At 41.3% G+C, this 19,284-nt stretch overlaps 1 protein-coding gene across 1 annotated transcript in view; it reads right to left on the bottom strand.

The window, feature by feature from the left end:
• Positions 1-5,322: 5,322 nt before the first annotated feature.
• Positions 5,323-19,284, bottom strand: part of LOC139275009 (ephrin-B2-like) — a 59,967-nt gene continuing 46,005 nt past the window's right edge. The window contains exons 3-5 of the mRNA XM_070891863.1: positions 14,876-14,968; positions 13,481-13,579; positions 5,323-8,717 (exon numbers count right to left, since the gene is read on the bottom strand). Of these exons, the coding sequence (XP_070747964.1) occupies positions 8,305-8,717; positions 13,481-13,579; positions 14,876-14,968 (605 nt within the window). The 3' untranslated portion in view covers positions 5,323-8,304. The remainder of the gene's footprint in view (positions 8,718-13,480; positions 13,580-14,875; positions 14,969-19,284) is intronic.

Genomic DNA, 19,284 nt, shown 5'->3' on the forward strand with positions numbered 1-19,284 from the left:
TGCAGCACTTTGCAATCTTTCGCCATTTAAGTAATAACTTGCTCTTTGATTTTTCCTGCCAAAGTGCATGACCTCACACTTTCCAACATTATACTCCATCTGCCAAATTTTTGCCCACTCACTTAGCCTGTCTATGTCCTTTTGCAGATTTTTTGTGTTCTCATACATTAGACCAGCCTACACGCAGCGGTCCTTCCCCCTGCTGGCGCCGACTCCCGCCGACTCCTGCCCACACTAATCTGGCGGGCAGGAGATCACTTACGCTACTTGGCTGTCAGTAGCCATAAGCGGATGGTTCCCAGTGGTACTCCCCTCCCGCCCGCTCCAGCCCAAGTGGAAACTGGCACATAGGGGAGATCGGAGGCAAAAACTCATCGGCAGTCGGCAACAGTGGGCGGTAAGGCCACCAATATCGGGCCCTATGTGTTTGGAGCTTGCGTGAGAATAGTTTGACTGTGATACCCTCCATAAGTGAAAAGCCTGTCAGTTTCATGGCTCACACAATATATAATGGCCACCGGGGGAAGCTCTAGAGAGACCACGGTGCCTGTATGTTCCCAGGTTGAAGTCAGTGTCTTCAGGAGAAAAATGGAATGCGATTTTTTTTTAAGTAGTGACTGAAGTCAGGACTTTGTCACTTCAGTCATGAAACCAAAAGTTCAAGTTTCAGTGCAACCAATCAATCAGGCTCTCTTGCTTTGGGTGTGTGAGGTCAGGCAGTCCTCAATTTCACTGCCAAGCAACAAAGGAAGGTCTTCCATACAGAAAGCAGAGGCATTCCAGTCTCCTCTACCCCCCACTATCCCCGCATTATGGTACCTCCTGTTCACTCATGGTAAAGGTGTATTAGCATTGTTGTGGAACAGTCCACAAGTTACATTCTCTCAGCCAGAAGGTAGAAATGAAGGAGATTTTAAGTGAAGACCTATGCAAACACAATGGAGCCGAAATTCACCGTCCCTGAAGGGATGGCTACAGTGGGGTTTGGGCAGACCAGCCGCCCCGGTCGGGTGTTTTTCCCTTCCCGAGCCATATTGAGCTCGGGGGGGCAGGGGGGGGATTTGAGTGGTGCGCACTTCTGCTGGAAATGGCGGGGTCAAGCCGCGGTAAAGAAAGGTTTGCAGTGATGACCTCAGCTGCGTGCGAACCACTGAAAAGTGGCCATGACAGCGATATTCAGGGATAAAAAGGTAGGATTTTTCCCGGCAGTACCCCGCGAGGTTTTCCAGTCGGTGCACAAATGCGACACTGGTGGAGCTTTGCTGCAATTGGGTCCATTTGCCTTTTGAAGGAGTGAGTCCCAGATTTCTACTATGTGAGAGACTGCCCTTGAGGGCCATTTGTGATGTGCTATAGTTACAAAGTTCTCTCTATGAATGAGTGAGCTGTAAAAAATAGTTATATCACAAAATGTTGCAATACAGAGTTATTGTGACAGTACAGAATGCTAGCATTTTGACTTTGTTAAAGCCACTCTGCTACATAAATAGCAGTATTTGCGATGAAATATGACTGCAGAAGATCCCTCACATATGATTAGCCAAACAATAGGGTATATATTTTCTATTAAAGCACTCACACTACTCACATATTGCTAAGGGTTGCATTTTATGCTCTAGCGTGTAGATCATTCTTGATCTTTGCTGCTGGGGTGTTTTTGGGTGAAATTTGACTATAGCATCGACAAGATCAGACCACTGAGAAAGTCATGTATGTCTATGAACTGCAGATCCATTGAAATGGAAGTATGAGGCTGCAATTCTGTCTCGCTGGAGCTGTGAAAGAAATGTTTCTGGCCGTGGAATTTGGGACCAAGTTTGTGTTATACATAAGAACATAAGAATTAGGAACAGGAGTAGGCCATCTAGCCCGTCGAACCTGCTCCGCCATTCAACAAGATCATGGCTGATCTGGCCGTGGACTCAGCTCCACTTACCCGCTCGCTCCCCATAACCCTTAATTCCCTTATTGGTTAAAAATCTATCTATCTGTGACTTGAATACATTCAATGAGCTAGCCTCAACTGCTTCCTTGGGCAGAGAATTCCACAGATTCACAACCCTCTGGGAGAAGAAATTCCTCCTCAACTCGGCTTTAAATTGGCTCCCCCGTATTTTGAGGCTGTGCCCCCTAGTTCTAGTTTCCCCGACCAGTGGGAACAACCTCTCTGCCTCTTGTCTATCCCTTTCATTATTTTAAATGTTTCTATAAGATCACCCCTCACCCTTCTGAACTCCAACGAGTAAAGACCCAGTCTACTCAATCTATCATCATAAGGTAACCCCCTCATCTCCGGAATCAGCCGAGTGAATCGTCTCTGTACCCCCTCCAAAGCTAGTATATCCTTACTTAAGTAAGGTGACCAAAACTGCATGCAGTACTCCAGGTGCGGCCTCACTAATACCCTATACAGTTGCAGAAGGACCTCCCTGCTTTTGTACTCCATCCCTTTCACAATGAAGGCCGACATTCCATTCGCCTTCCTGATTACCTGCTGCACCTGCAAACTAACTTTTTGGGATTCATGCACAAGGACCCCCAGGTCCCTCTGCACTGCAGCATGTTGTAATTTCTCCCCATTCAAATAATATTCCCTTTTAATGTTTTTTTTCCCAAGGTGGATGATCTCACACTTTCCGACATTGTATTCCATCTGCCAAACCTTAGCCCATTCGCTTAACCTATCTAAATCTCTTTGCAGCCTCTCTGTGTCCTCTACACAACCCGCTTTCCCACTAATCTTTGTGTCATCTGCAAATTTTGTTACACTACACTCTGTCCCCTCTTCCAGGTCATCTATGTATATTGTAAACAGTTGTGGTCCCAGCACCGATCCCTGTGGCACACCACTAACCACCGATTTCCAACCCGAAAAGGACCCATTTATCCCGACTCTCTGCTTTCAACATGCTGAGTGCTGCTCAAAAGTTTGCACATATCCCTGTACTTTTGTACAACTTTCAGGTCTGACTCTTTAGTGGAGTCCTGTGGGCTACAGAGACCTGCTTGGCAGGGTTCACCCTGAGGATGGGAGGAGTGTTGGGAAAGCGACACCTGGTACAGCTGCTCAGAAGCAGGGAGACACGCAGGAGAAGGCATCGCTGTCAGCACCGTGCAGAGGGGCAGTGGGCAAGGGAGGCAGCAGCCATGATTCGTTCATTCTGTGCCAGACTAGTGTGCCCGCTGTCTTCACCTGCCCGAATTAGGATTGTGGTTAGTTGCTTGGGGACAAGGGATATCCCCTGTCCACTTGGCTGCTCACTCCACTGCGGAACCCCAGGACAGCGCCAAAGCATGCATACAATGATACTCATTGTGCCAACAGATGCATCATTGAGCAGTGCATAGGCATCCTTAAGCAGAGGTTCTGGTGCCTGGACCGCTCTGGTGGTACCTTGCAGTACTCTCCTCAATGGGTCTCCATAATCACTGTGCTCTGCTGCATGCTGCACAACCTGGCCATCATGAGGGGACAGCCGGTGGAGGTCAAGCCAGCAGTACCACCTGAGGAAGAGGAGGAGGAAAGGGCGCAGGAGGAGGAAGAGAAGGAGGAGGAGGATCCCCGTCGCCCCAGAGCTAGGATGCAAGACCCATTACCACCCTGGAAGGGCCGGGTGCAGACTGGAGGGTGCGTCCTCACATATATGGAGGTGCCTGACACCTCCCCTGCAAACTCTCTCCATGCATTATGTACTGGCGGTCTGCCAGGTCTCCCCACGTCAGGAAACAGTATTCTTCTTCTGTCCTCCACACCGTCCATCGTCCATCAGTGTCACCAGCTCCATATCAGTGAACTTGTTGGCTTTCCTTGCACTTCTTACACCAGCCATCCTTCCAACCTCCTTCTCCTCTCAGGGCCTTGCTGCAAACCCTGACCTTAGCTGGCTTGTTCGAAACCCTTACCTGCATGCTGAATTTCACAGTGGTGATAACGCTCAAATTAAGACACTCACACCGCTGAAAAATCCACTTTGGAAGGGTTCATTGGCGCTGGAACCCATTTGTTCACTTTTGAAGTTGACTATGGGGTGGCCCAGCCATGAAAAAATTTCAGCGCTAATGGCCACAAAAAGGTGGGAGGCGCACCAGCTTTCCAGCAATACTGAATTTCAGGCCCATAACCTCTTCTTCTGTCCTCCACACCATCCATCAGTGTCCCCAGCTCCATATCAGTGAACCTGTTGGTTCCCCTTGCACCTCTTACACCAGCCATCCTTCCAAACGCCTTATCCACTCAGGGTCTTGCTGCAAACCCTGGCGAGCAGTTGGCTCGTTAGAAACCCTTATCTGCATGCTGAATTTCTCAATGGTCATAATGCTCAAATTAAGACAGCCACGCCGCTGAACAATTCTCTTTGGAAGGGTTCATTAGCAGTGGAACCCATTTTTTCACTGTTGGAGTTGAATATGGGGTGGCCCAACCATGAAGAATTTTTGAAAGAGGTAGGGAGAACACCAGTTTTCCAGCGATACTGAATTTCGGGCCCAACATATTTTTACCCTGCTTCTCCAGATTAATGTCCTTCTTTAGAACATCATGTGCTGGGAAATCATATGAGGGATTCGAGTGTGCCGTCAGCAATTTGTATCCATTCATTTTAATGGATGGGAAACAATGTGACTGCCCACGCAAAGTTCCCGATATATAGATGAGGAACGGTGTCGGGAAGACTAAAGGATTTACTCCACTGACTCTCATGCTGGAGTATGTTCCAGTTATTAGTTACCTTCTGGTACCCGGCTCAGTTTTCCATTCTTTTAAGCCCCATACTTTGGAATTCCTTCCCTAAACCTTTCCAGCTCTCTGACCCCTCTCCTCCTTTAAGACCCGCCTTAAAGCCCACCTCTTCGACTAAGCTTCTCGTCACCCCCTTCTTTCTTCGGCTCATTGTCCATTTTCTTTCTGATTAGACCTCCGTCATCCAGTTTTTTCTACATTAAAGGTGCTATATAAATGCAAGTTATTGCTGTTTATGCATGAGCCTTGAGAGCGAGTGTTGACAGGCTATTCGATCTTGGTGGGGAGGGGCTGTTAAAGCCAAGCCCAATCCTCTCCTCACCTGACATATATAAGAATACTTTCCAGCATGATACTAATCAGAAATGGGAGCACTGGCTGACTTTTCCCTCTCCCTAACCCAGGGGCACTGAAAACACAACTTCATAATTGAATCTCCTGCATTTTATTCAGAACGTCGCAAGCTATTTTAAAAGACCTTTGTTTTTGCCAGATTTCAGGAAGTATAAGAAAGGAAGAAAAAAAAAATGAACCCCAGGCAAATTTCCATAGGAAAAAAAGTATTTTATTTAAAAACAGTTTCAGTTTGTAACAGACTTATGGAATGTGATTTTAATTTTATTTGATTTTTCCTTGGACTGCAGGGGAGTGAAGGTGAAAATTAAACCTGCTTCAGAACAAAACCATGATTGAAAGAGCAGACAAAAAAGGGGGGGAAATGAGGAGAAAGCAACATTCAATATTTATAAAGCAAGCATAATACTGTGTGTACAAACTGGACAAAGAAACAATTAAATAAATATTCATGACACAAATATGCAGCGGTCAATTTGGTAACCTTACCAATTTTCTTATTTCTCCATTTTTAAACAGTGCAAAGGGGAAAGACACTGCCTTGAAAACAAGCTATAGCTAAAAATACATTGCAAAAAATTCAGATTTTATACAAAACATCCTCCTTAGAATTTGTTTAAAAAAAAATTTCTATTTACACAAAACATTTTACTTTAAGGAAAATTAAGTCATGCTCTGCTGTGAACTTCTGTTACTAAAAAGGTGAATAAGGCTATTTTAACTCTTCCCTCCCACCCTGTCCAAATCCTTATACATTAAAATACTCCACATATTTACAGCTTCTTCAGAACTAGCATCAGTTTACTGTGTGGTGCAAATTCTAAAACCAGGTGATAGGAATGATTGTGTCTGCAAGGTGGTTACAGTGACATTCTTTGGGGGGGAGGCAGGGCAGAGGGTGGTGGGGAGTAAGACAAACTATAGGGGATCAGTTTAAAGTGCCTTACTCTACATCAGACACACAATCACTGCACGTTTTATAAACCAGAAAACCCATCGACCCCCATATTAGATTATTTTTTAATTGGAAATTCACCTGCCGTTTTCACAGTGTGGTTTAAAACGACAACACAGCCGGGCACAGATAATCCATAAAGTACTTCATAAAGAACAAACAAGATCTTGCATAATGAAGAAGAGTCTCTGCTAATATGTCTCTTGTCCCGAAGGCCCACAAAAAAACACTTTGCATGGAAATGGTAGAAAATCAGATGCATATGTAATGTACTTCATCGCCGTAGCAACGACCTATGTATATGCAAAGTGTCTCACTTTTGTCACCAACGTAATTTTCAGGTTCAAGGATTAGAATGGGCAGCCATTTTGCGGGCTCCTCTTTGGGATTCCTGAGCCCAGTCTTTTCACACGGCTATTGCTGCACGTTCTTTGAATTTTAAACTACAATGTATCACAATTTGGACAGTGCCACGCAGTAACTAATAACGCAGTTTGCACTGCAAGTCACCCCAGCAGTGAAGACAATTTTGGAGCAGATATTCCCAGTGCCAGGCTACTACTGTTTAATATTAATTTAAGAAAAGTATTTTCTAAAAATTAGGTCCATATGTAAACTAAATAGATCAAGGCTAAAAGAACCCCTTTAGTTCTTGCAAATATGAAGTAGGACTGATTTCCCAGCTTTTGTTACTTAGAAAGTCTTATGAGGACTCTATTTTTGTATTTGTTATTTATGGAAACAAGATTCCATTCCCAGAGGCAAGTGTCCAAACATTTTATGGCTGTGCTATGACCATCCAGATAGTCTCATGTTCAAATGATCTTCATTTGCCCACTGTGCATACTTGTAGAGCAATTCTGACTACAAAAATTGACCTATAATAATCTGCTCCCCAAGTCTGCTATTTGATCCCTTAGTTCCTTCTTCTCGCTCATCCATTTTATCTGGAGTATTTCATTATTTTTTGTCTCATGAGTACTTCAAGGTTAATGCCGTAAAGGTCATTGAAGCTGCAGTGGTATGCTAGCCACAGTAAGAGAAGCTGTACCATGTAATACAGAGACTGCTCCACAGTCTATTCATACAAAGCATTAGAGGATTCAAACGGTAAGGCAGTATATTTCCTCAGTGTGTCTATACCACTGTCGTACTGTTCTTAAAGAGCATTATCACTAGCCCCACTGGTGCCATTTATCACCGATGTGTGCTGTTCCATTTCATACCTCAATAAAGCACCATGCAGATGGAGGCTTTTCATTTTCTCTCTCCAGTTCAGTTTTGCTCAAAATAATTATTTTAGTTCATTTAAAGTGCAGCCCTACAGCACTGTGCTTGTCACCATGTCTACCAGCCTACATCTTGGAACTTTTAGTACCAAAGTGCTCCCTAAATAATCTATATCTCTACACTTCCTTTTCAGATTCAAATAGGCAGCAGCATACAACTGCAAATGCAGTTAAATTTCACAGGTGAACTCCTGGTCTCCTGCTCATTAACAACATGTCCCACATCTGGCTGGAGGGACTCCTGCATATCTGTGGGCATGGTTTATCACTTTCTGTATGACTGATTAAAGTGTGGCTGCTGTGCGAATACTACCACTGCTGATTGGGATGTTTGATTAAGTTTAATGACGTGGCACGTTCTAGAAAGTTCCTGAAGTTACAGTGATCATGTTCAAAGGCAAAGTGGCCTTCGGGTTAACAAGTAATACTGGTAACAGGAAAACAATAAGAGGGAATAAAAATCAAAAGCACAAGAACAAAGAAAGAGGCGGATTTATGAAATCCGGTTAATATAAAAGATAACAGTCCAGGGAAAGTGGAGACTGACTATTTTGTATTGCTGAATATCCAAAGCGTAAAACATTACTGGTTATAAATACAGTGTTAGATAGTTCAAACATCCCTTTGATTCTTGCTTCCTGGTATGTTTGTAACATATGGTCCAGAAATTAATGGTGAGAATAAAAGGTGGTACAGCTTGGTTGAGTCCCTGACTCAACTGTCCTCCAGCTTGCCGCTCCTGTTATTTTACTGTAAGCAGATTCCTACACAGACCATACACACTAACCAACTCTCTCTTCAGCTGAATTTCCTGCAAAGCTTCCATTTTCCCCTTTCATTCTCCTACACATTTTAAGTCAATCCTGGTGCAAAGAAAAAGAGTCACCACTAATTTCAGCAGAAGACCCAGGTATGCAACAGGCCAAGAATTTTCTTCGGGATCCCAAACTAGCCTCAGTTCTCTCATCTCAGACTTTGTAGTATATATTCGCTGGGCTCTGCGGTGGCATTTCCTGGACTATATACACAGGATGTCCATAGTCTCCGCTGACTTTTTCATAATGCGGGCAGAAGGCGCTGTCTGCAGTCCTTAACGGAATGATAATGTCACTGGGTTCGGAGCCGTTGTTGTTGCCTCCCCGTTTGGGGGTGGCCAGCGTGCTGAGGGACAGAGTGGTGGTGTGCTGCGGGGAGTGCTTTCTGTGTCTCCTCTTGTACTTCAGCAGCAGGACCACCAACATGATGATGATGATGATGAAGATCACGCAGCCCGATCCAATGCCTGCAAATAAGGCCACATCGGAACTGAGGAACCTGCCCTGGTCTGGGTTCCTGGGTGCAGTCGAAGGTTTATTTTCACCACTCAATGAGCGTGTCCCTCCTGAAAACAAAGAAAAACTGTTTGAATAATTTGGCTCAGGACAAAATACCCTTTAAAATCATCTCTCAAAATATCATTTCAGTCTTAAGATTAAATGTTGTTAAATAAAACTTTCTCTCTATTGAAAAATGATTGAAGCTGCGGTCTCTGTGTTTCCAAGCAATCACTGATGATATTTTAGGGCATCCATTTTGATATACTTTGAAACAACCAACCAGCCATCTCTGTATGATGAGGCAGATTTAGTGATTCCACCATTAACCACATTACCGAAGAAGGAAAAGCTTGCAAGGAATTAGCATTAAATAACCGCTAAAATAATACATAATATACTTCTTTTAACACACCAATTGACTTTGAATAGACCATCAAAACGAAGAGACGTGTGATCTTCAATAAAAACAAACAAGATTATTTATTGGCACGACTGGTCAGCAATGAATATTTAAAATGACATATGCTTGCATGTTATCCTTGGACCACTTTTTTTTGTTAATAAATCTTCGTCAGTCACTAGCAAAGAATGGAGCTGACAGCTTCACTTAAAACAGATGCAGGCTTGCCTGAGGCAGCATGGGGGAGAGTAACAAAATGTAAATCCTTAAGACAATTGTCCCTAGTCATACTGTCTGACTAGCTGCAGCCCCTTTGCTGCTGGTGCTGGATGTATTAGTCATTCCATATGCCGAGAAACAAGCCAGTCTATTCACTCAGAAATGAGACTGTGCGTCTGAGCTTTCTTTTTACTCAGAAGGCATGTTGTATTTATCCAGCTTACAATTTCATATCCGACTGACCATAAAATTAATTTACATGGCAATTTCTCCTTTGTGAATCAAAACTTTATAACCAACAATGATATTCCATCTTTGTAAATCCACTTGTCTGGTATTCTCTTTCCCCTCAGGCTGGATCTGCTCCCTCTCTACTTTAGTGGGATTTTTTACAAATAAATATCTCCACTTCCCATCCATTAGGTATCCTGGTGCTTGGCGCCATTAAATGGGTTGTGATGGCAACCAGGTGACCTTCTCGCAAAGGTTTACATCTGCTGCACTGCCATCGGGAAACACTGTGATTGGAGAGCTGCAGGTGCGAATCCACACGATGCCATTCCACAGTTTTCATTCATTAAAAAAAAATAGCTGAAGTGCGTAACTGAAAATAGCAGGATAGAAGACAAAGTAAATCTTTTAAAAGTCAGAACATTGTAAGAGTAAAGAAAGACTGAGAGGAAGAAGGATTGTCTTCCCTTGAGTATAAAAGACTGAGGGTGATCTAATCGAGGTGTTTCAAATGATGAAAGGATTTGATGGGATAGATACAGAGGAAATCTTTCCTCTGGTAGATTAGTCCAGAATAAGATGGTATAATCTTAAAATTAGAGCTAAGCCATTCAGGAGTGAAATTACTTCTTCACGTAAAGCACAGTAGAAATCTGCAATTCTATTACTCAAAAGACTGGATGCTGGGTTAATTGCAATCTTCAAGACTGAGAAGGTCAGAACAGTGATGACCGCTACAGTGTTAATAAAATAGAGATGGAGAGACAGAGAAGGTAGAGAGATGTTTCTTGTAACTTATTGTGCAAAATGATAATATTTCAATGAACTAAGAGACTACTAGAACCTAATGAACCTACTAGAACCTTTTGACGAAAGGTCACTGACCTAAAATGTTAACTTTGTTTCTCTCACCACTGACCTGAGGAGCATTTTCAGCATTTTCTGTTTTTAATTCAGATTTCCAGCATCCGCAGTATTTTGTTTTTGTATTTTTGTAGAACCTAAAGCTACAGTTTGTATCCAATTGTTCTTATGGATTAATAATTGGTGACTTCATGTCATGAGGCTGCTCACATGGAGGCAGCACAGTTAATGAGGGAACAGCAAAAGCAGCTGCCTGTAGACATTGCTTTGCTGGAATGATGTAATTTCCACACAAACTGATATAATTTGTTGAGATACAGGCCTGAGAAATGGAGTCCTACTGTCCTGCTAAGGTAAAGTTATACACTGAGACTTAATCCCACATGTATTTGACCACTTTATATCTACAATAAAAATAAAACTATTATATAGATACTAAATTTCCAGCAATCTGCCTAGCTTCTAGTCATTCACAAAAATGCAGGATGCTATTTTATTTAAAAGGGCAGATGATTTATTTACTGACATATTAATGTAAAGCAAGCTCATGGGTTTGAAACATGGATTTAAATCCTTGAAATAATAAACAGATCCCCGTGGGAAGTCATGGCTTTGAGAAAATGTAATATAAGGACTAAGCCCTCCCTTTTGCTGAATAAAGAATTGACAGCCAGAGACATGAACCTTTCTGAAAAAATTCTGCTTAGCAGGCCTAGAACAGTCTCCCGAAGCTGAGGCAAAGTAAGGCACATGAGTAAGAAGATGGAATCAATCACATTTACATTAAACTGATTCTTGTAAGCTGCAGCTGAGTGCTAGCCTGACACAGTGAGAACGAAGCACAGGAAGAAATTAAAGGCTTTCCTCTCTTGAAAGCACAGTACATAGAAGCTCTCATTATCTGTCAAACATCTGGAATCGCTCACAACCCAAACTCCCTAGGAAGAAAATTAGAATATTACATTCTCTAATTTGAATCTGGCTATATCGCAAATCCACGTTGCTGCTCACTTTTCATCAAAGTGGAAAGATAGAAAGAAAGTCTAAAAGGATTAGGAGTAAAGGAGCTTGTCAAGATTTCAGCAATAGGGAGGAAATAACTGCACCAGATACAAACAATCCAAGTGCAGAAAACTATAGTAATCATGACAGAGGTCTAGGTGCTGGGAAAGCATCGCCTTGCTACGAATTAAGATTGTCACTCTCTGCAGCTATCTTGTGAAAGTGATGGACTCCTGTTGCTTTTCAAAGTCCTAGTTTAGGATTGTTAAAGAAAAAATAGTGAAAAATGCTAAACGTTTGTGCTGGTTTAATGCGCATCGCACAGTGACACGGATGTTCAATTTAACCTTCAGATCTCCTGTAAGTTTAGTGAAGTGCAAACCTTGCTCACTTCACTGAAGTTGTGCATTTTAAAGGGGCCTCTTGGCTTTTAGCAAGGAGCTTTTTGGATTGACCCACTAACAGCCCCCTCGTACAACTCAACATATGGGTCGCTATCACAGGCAATTGAAAATATAACAGATTGTATCAAATATTTACTTCTTGATGGTTTAACTTTGCTCTGATGTCGTTTTAATAGATTTTGAAAAAGTACAATTAGTACCTTATGAGATACAGAGACCAGGTAGCAAGTGGCTAAGCAACTCAGCCATCCTTCTATTTGAGCAGGAATGGGGGTGCAGCTGACACATTGTGAATGGGTCAGTTATTGGTCCACATAACCCACGTGGATATGAATCTCTTATTATTTTGCAAGTGGACAAAATTAATTGCCACTTGCAGAAATACAGATTAATAAATGACAGATAACATGTATTTGTTAAAGGCAAATTGTGTCTGACAATCTTGATTTAGTTCTTCAAAGAAATAAAGGGAGGGTTGATGAAGGTAGTGCAGTTGATGTTGTTTATATGGACTTTCAAAAGGCATTTGATAAAGTGCCGCATAATAGACTTATTCGCAAAATTGAAAACTGTGGTATTAAAGGGACAGCGGTAACATGGATATAAAATTGGTTAAGAGACAGAAAATAAAGAGTAGTGGTGAACAGCTGTTTTTCAGACTAGAGGAAAGTGTCCAGTAGTGTCCCCCATGGGTCAATATTAGGATCATCGCTCTTTTTTATATATTAATGACCTGGTCTTTGGTATAGAGGTTATAATTTCAAAGCTTGCAGATGACACAATACTTAGAAATGTAGTAAACAATGAGCAGGATAGTAGCAGACTTCAGGGTGACATAGACAGACTGGTGAAATGGGCAGACACATGGCAGATGAAATTTAATGCAGAGAAGTGTGAGGTGATACATTTTGGGAGAAAGAATGAGGAGAGGCAATATTAACGAAATGGTACAATATGAAGCGGGTGCGGGATAGGGAGACCTGGGCGTTCACATACACAAATATTTGAAGGTGGTAGGACAAGTTGATAAAACTGTTAAGAAAGCTTACAGGATCCTTGGCTTTATAAATAGAAGCATTGGGAACAAAAGTGAGGAATTTATGCTAAATCTTTATCAATCACTGGTTAAGCCTCAGCTGGAGTATTGTGTCGAATTCTGGGCACCATACTTTAGCAAGGATGTCAAGGCCTTGAAGTGGGCGCTGAGGAGATTTACCAGAATTATACCATGAGTGACTTCAGTTATCTGGAGAGCTGGGATTGTTCTTCTTAGAGCCGAGAAGGTTAAGGGGGTATTTAATAGAGGTGTTCACAATTATATGGGGTTTTGATAGAGTAAATAAGGAGAAACTGTTTCCACTGGCTGGAGGGTCAGTAACCAGAGGACACAGATTTAAGATCATAGCCAAAAGAACCAGAGAGTAGATGAGAATTTCATATACACTTCATATACATGCGAAACTGAGCCAAACTAAGTAGTGAGTGGTTGTGGCTCGTATAAAGATGCACTTAAGTCTGAAGCGGGAGTAGTGCTCCTCACAGAATTGCCCCAAAGACAAGGAGTTCCTGCTATTTGTTCACTCTTGCCAATGACCCTCCTGTTTAACTTGCACATGACATGGGCCTTTCAGTCAGATGAAAGATGCTCCACAACTCCAGCTCACAGGTGACGTATCTTCATTATAATCAGCTTCTACTAGATGGTTACCTTCATTCTCGGTCTTTTGGGTGGGCTTGGTTGTGGTGCCATCCCGTTCTTTTCCAGGAGCTCTGGTTGTTTTTTCTTTTCGTCCCACAGAATTTGCATCTAAAAAGTTTTTAAAAAGGTTGTTTCAGTTACAAACCGTAACGCTGAGATACTACCTTCATCAGTCAGACAAAGGGGCACATTGCCTCAACATTGATGTTTTGCTTCACGAGCAACACACTGAGGACATTGCAGACTCCAGGTGCCATGACTGGAGTGAAGTCTGTTTGCTTTTAGCTTTATTGGCTTAACACTGTGGAAGTCACTTTGATGAACGGCAATGTTCTTTAAAGGATCTTGATTTATGACTCAACAAAATCAACCAGCAGAATTTCTATTTATAGCTAAAGTGTTAGTGTATTTTCTGTCCTATCAAAATTTGAGTTGATGAGCAATTCATTTCAACGTACAGGTACTTTGTCTGGTAACAATGTGATTTCACTTTTACAATGGCACTGCTCTGTTTTTGAGTTGCCGTTATATGTATATCCTTGGTGGAGATGCTGACCACTCAAACAACATCTACAACAGCAATAGAGAAGCCTACCAATAGCTTTGTAGCTTTGTACAAAGACTTTGTAGATGATAGTTCAATTGAAAAGAGGATGCTGACAGAATGCTAAATAGACACAATGCCAACATAGAACGTGTATGAAAAAAGTTTTCCCTCTGCAAATTCTAGAGATGTTAGGAAGATTTCTAATGTTAACACAGATTGTATTTCAAAATTGAAATTGTGTTAAATGAAATTTCATTTACCATCAACTAATGATATTACAAGGTGTAATCTATTAAAGGCTTTCTGATTTAATAAGTTAAATTCAAAACATTTAACCGAATAAGCTTGCAGCTTCTAGCAAAATCTACTTTATATTAATGGCCTAAAAATGAAGATAAGCGCATGTCTACATTGTATAATTATTGTTTTGTAAATTTTAAAATACTAATTGATTTTTTTCAAATGTTGAGGTAACAGAAAAATGCAATTTTTTCCCCAGAAATTAAAAATATAGCAGCCTCGTGTTGATGCCTCGGTCTCACTGACCTTATGGAAGGGCCACAGACAGATTGTTTTAATTCATTTTATAGCACAACTATGTGACTAAAATTTAGGACAAGCTTTAAGGTCACTTCTAATCCTTTTATATAACAGACAGTGATTCAGAAACTCCAGAACAGTTGCAGGACAATGATTAGGTGTTGGGTGCTCTTCAGTTCGGATACCTGCAGAGAACCTGCTGATTTTCACAGTAATGACAAGACTGCATTGTTTCTCTAATTACCATAATGATTAGGAGCAGTTTATAGCTAATTGGAAAAAAGATGATTGCTCGTGTCTCCCAGAAAAACTCTTACCTTGTCCAACTTTCATTATAAGCTTCATGCCTTTGGTTTGGCACACCCCTCCTTCCCGGTTTTCCAGCCCTTCCAAAGTACCATTTGATGTTGCTGGGAAAATAGAAAAAAATAGTATAGTCACAAAAATTCAATCATCTGTAGGAAATGTGTATTACCTTAACAAAGTCACTAAATAAACATATTACAGTTACATCAACTAACCTGGAGTAGAACATTTTATCCAATACATTTCCTCCCCCTCCCCCGTTCACTTAAGGTAACACGGTAATCTATCAGATACTGAAATCTAATCTTCTAAAAGGCTGTTAAGAATAGGCCTGTAATGTGGCACCACATCAACAGATTTGGAGAACTGTGGAGATATATAGTTTTTAGATGGGAAAATCAATAACATGAAGCAATTTTGTGTGTAAATCATGCCTGTCAATGTTAGAAGAGGTTTTTATGACCTATTAGACGACAACTGCAAGGACATCACTGTTAAAACAGCACCCAAATGTTAACAGCAAGCACGAGGGCTCTGGAATGGCTAATAAAAATGTTATCTTCATCACGCCACCTGGTCATTTGGTTACAGGTGTACACTTACTAATAGCTTGGCAGGTGAAACCAAGCTCTGAAACTAATTCCAAACACTATTAACTCTGAGAAAAGCATTCAGGTACCAAAATAATTGTTATTGCAATGCGATCTGTTGAGCACTTTGGCCATTAAAATATGCTAATAAATCAATCTATTTAGCAGCCTGGGAAACCGTGTGTCTTTCCAGACAGGATCAGACTTTAGTTTAACATCCAGACACTTTTGAAAATGGCAACAAGGAAGAGCGTAACAAATACTACAAAGCCTGAATAACGAATGCAAAACACTACACAATGTATTAGTAATCCTGAAACAAACTCCTTCCTTACCATCAGTATTGGTTTGAAAAAAAGTTAAAGAATTTGACTTTTTTTTGTTTTTCCCATATCCATTTTTTTCAACATAGGATAACAGAAGGACCTTGCATTTATGCTGTGCCTTTCACAACCTTAGAATGTCCCAATGTGCTTTACAACCATTGAAATGTAATATAGGAAACATAGTAGCCAATTTGTGCTCAGCAAGCTCCCACAAAGACCAATGAATTAAATTACCAGGTCATCTGTTTTTAGTGATATTGGCCTGGATTTTCCAGGGCCTATGACATGGCCTTGGGTGCCCCGCAAGTTCCGGGTTTCCGCATGTGATGCGCAAAAATCCGGATCTTGTGATCTGTCAAGTTTCATCTTGACAGATTGTACGAATTTGAAGGAAATGGGCATTCACTGGCAAAGAGTTGAGCTATTTGTCTAACTATTGCCCAGTGAATGCCCACAAAACTCTTACGCCCGGTAAAAACAAGTGTAAGGCCTTCTTTTACCAGAGTAAGGATTTAAATAAATATTAAAATATATATTTTATTTATCATTTAAACATTCAAAAACCTTTAAAATTAGTTTAGGTTATCTTTGGCCCCTTTAAAAATGTTTACATTTATTTTTCAAAAAATGTAAATTTTTGTTTTAAATATTTAATTAGATTGTATTTTAAATAATTTTAAACATGTGATGATTTATTTGTATTTAGGTTGTGTGAAAATTTATTTTTTATGTGACCCCATTATGCTTATGAGGATTCCGAAAGCAAATGGAATCCCCGTGCGCATAATGGGAATCCCCCTTTTGATTAGTTGGGTCGGCCCACATGATCCCAGGGATGCTTGCGAACTGCATGTGCCCCTAGGATACATGGGCTTTTACGCAGGCATATGCCTGCAGGCCCAGAACTGCAAGAATCTGAAGATACAGAGGCACCAGGTAGGTGCGCACTTTTCTTGCAGATCGGAGGCATTCGCCCGGGGGAAGCCTCCGACTGCAATTTGAGGTTATTCATGTCAGAGATAAATATGCTCTTCTTAAAATCGTGCTGAGGGATCTTTTATGTTCACCTGAGAGGACAGATGGAACCTGGGTTTAACATATTTTTAATAGCAATGAGTACTGAAGACACCATTGTGGCTGCAGTGGAGAGAAGGGTGTTCGTGGGCCTGACAGTGTGATGTTGCTGAATTAATGCATGCGGTTGAAATTACAAGTTTGCTGAACCACCCGGGGTTCATAAATGTATCTACTTATGTTAATTAATTTCCCTTACAATACAGTAACTCCTCCAAGGCACCATGTCATGACTGCTCACTGTTTAAACAAAAAGTACATCTAAAAAAAACCACAAATGTGGTAGAATTCTTTTTATTTTGGATTATGAGTGGAGATTTTATTCCTCTTTGAGTGCACATGCATGCATACATGCAAATAACATATTCACAGACTTTATTAAATCACTCAATTCATTCTATAGCCTAGAAATTCCCATTGGTGATACTGACAGGCTTAGCGCACTCCTATGGCATTGCGTTATTTTAACACAGTTGTTAGCCCATTTACTAGTGGACAAAGGAATGTCACAAATTGGTTAGGGTTTATCCACAAGCATTGCCTACAGTTACCAAATTGGGTATGCGCGTGTGATGGGGTCATTGCACACCCAGACCTACAGCCAGCTGAGGCCCTGTAGTTACACCAGATATTTTGTCTAAGAAAAACAGATGAACGATGGAGAGGCACTAACTCCAATTCCCACACGTAGATGAATGCTTGAACGTCCCTAATAAAAGACTTTACAGACAAAGAAGTACTTTTTGAAGCATAGTCACTGTTGTAGTGTAGGAAATGTGGCAGCCAATTTGCACTCAGCAAACTCCCACATGATAATCTTTTTTTAATGTTGATTGAGGGATAAATATTTTCCAGGACACCAGGGATAACTCCCCTGCTCTTCTTTGAAATTGTGCCATGGGATCTTTTACTTGAGAGAGCAGATGGGGGCTTGGTTTAACATTTCATCTGAAAGACAGCCCCACGACTGTGCAGCACTCCCTCAGTACTGCACTAGAGTGTCAACCTAGATTTATACAGCGGGTCGCTGGAGTGGGACTGGAAACTACAACCTTCTGACTCAGAGGCAGAGGTGCTACCCACTGTACAACTGACCAACACTAAGAATTCCTAGCAATGCAGCCCGTGAGGCAACTGCAGGGTAAAAGCGACATTCAAATAAATTTAATGCAGAGGTACTAAGGCTTGCATGGCAGGTTGAAAGGGGAAAGTTCTTCACTGAGGGCAGTTGTGATAGGTTGATTAATGAACGGAGCCACTCAAGGGCATTTGTAAGCATGTGATCAGGAGAAGCTCAATTAAAAATTAATGATGAAAACTTACGGTTCGCCAATAGATTGGGACAAAAGGGAGCCCTTGTAGCAATACAGAAGAATGCAAAGGCCACCGGTTATGACAGATAATCTTGCAGCTCAGTAGAGAACTAATTAACAAAAGCATATAAAAAAAGAAAAAAACACAATTAAAAGCAGCTGCAGTGCTTACTTATTTTAAATAGGGCTTTGATGTATCCTTCATGTGGTTACTTCTTATTTTAAATATATGGCCCTCAAATTACATCTTGGGATACTTGCAATCAAACACTCAACAGGTCTGTCTGAAATTCCTTTTAGAGTAGGCATTCACCAGGTTAAATTGTTACCCCCACCAAATTTCAGACAAACGCATTTAACTGCATTGTTATCAAACAATTTAATTTCAGGGCCATAGTTTTGCTCCTTTCCTCCATTCCCAATGCACCCTCCTCCCTCTCCCCAGGTATCTACAATTGGGAAATTCTGATCCTTTAATCTAGCCTGTCCCACCTCCCTCCATCCTAGCTGGTGTCACAGACACAAGCAGAAATCTGTACTTCGATCAGTGTACCATGTTTTGTGTTTTGGTTGTGAAATTAGATCAGAAAGAGACATGCAACTGTGGTCCACTCAGTCTGCCAGTGTGGAAAGTGAGCATCTTGGCAAGATAGCTTGAGTGCACTGCATTCAAAACGTGTAAAAGAAATATTGCTATAAAGTGTTGTATAATTTGGCAGGTTTTTTTGAGGTCAAGTAACAAAGAAATGAGCAATTCTACGACTAAAATCTCAAAGGATCCTTTATGTTTGCATCAGATGCTGTTCAGTTTGTCAATCCTTTTCCACATGAAATTTCTGGGTTGGGAGGGTTTTTAAAAAAAAATTCAAACCCCACATTGGACAATGAATAATAGACTGTTGGGAGAAGGTAATCTGACAATCCTAACTGGAGCCACATCACAACCCTGCCCACATAATTAATCTGACAATTAGCCAAGGATGCTTGAGGAAATTATTTGAGAAATTCAGAGGGTCTGTCAAACTATCGCATCACACATCCAGCTGCATGGGGTCAAGCTATAAGCAAAGATTCCTACTGCAAAGCTGTGCTCTGTGTTTGCTAAAAGAGACAAATC

The sequence above is a fragment of the Pristiophorus japonicus genome, chromosome 10, assembly GCF_044704955.1.
Source record: "Pristiophorus japonicus isolate sPriJap1 chromosome 10, sPriJap1.hap1, whole genome shotgun sequence".
Classification (NCBI taxonomy): domain Eukaryota; kingdom Metazoa; phylum Chordata; class Chondrichthyes; family Pristiophoridae; genus Pristiophorus; species Pristiophorus japonicus.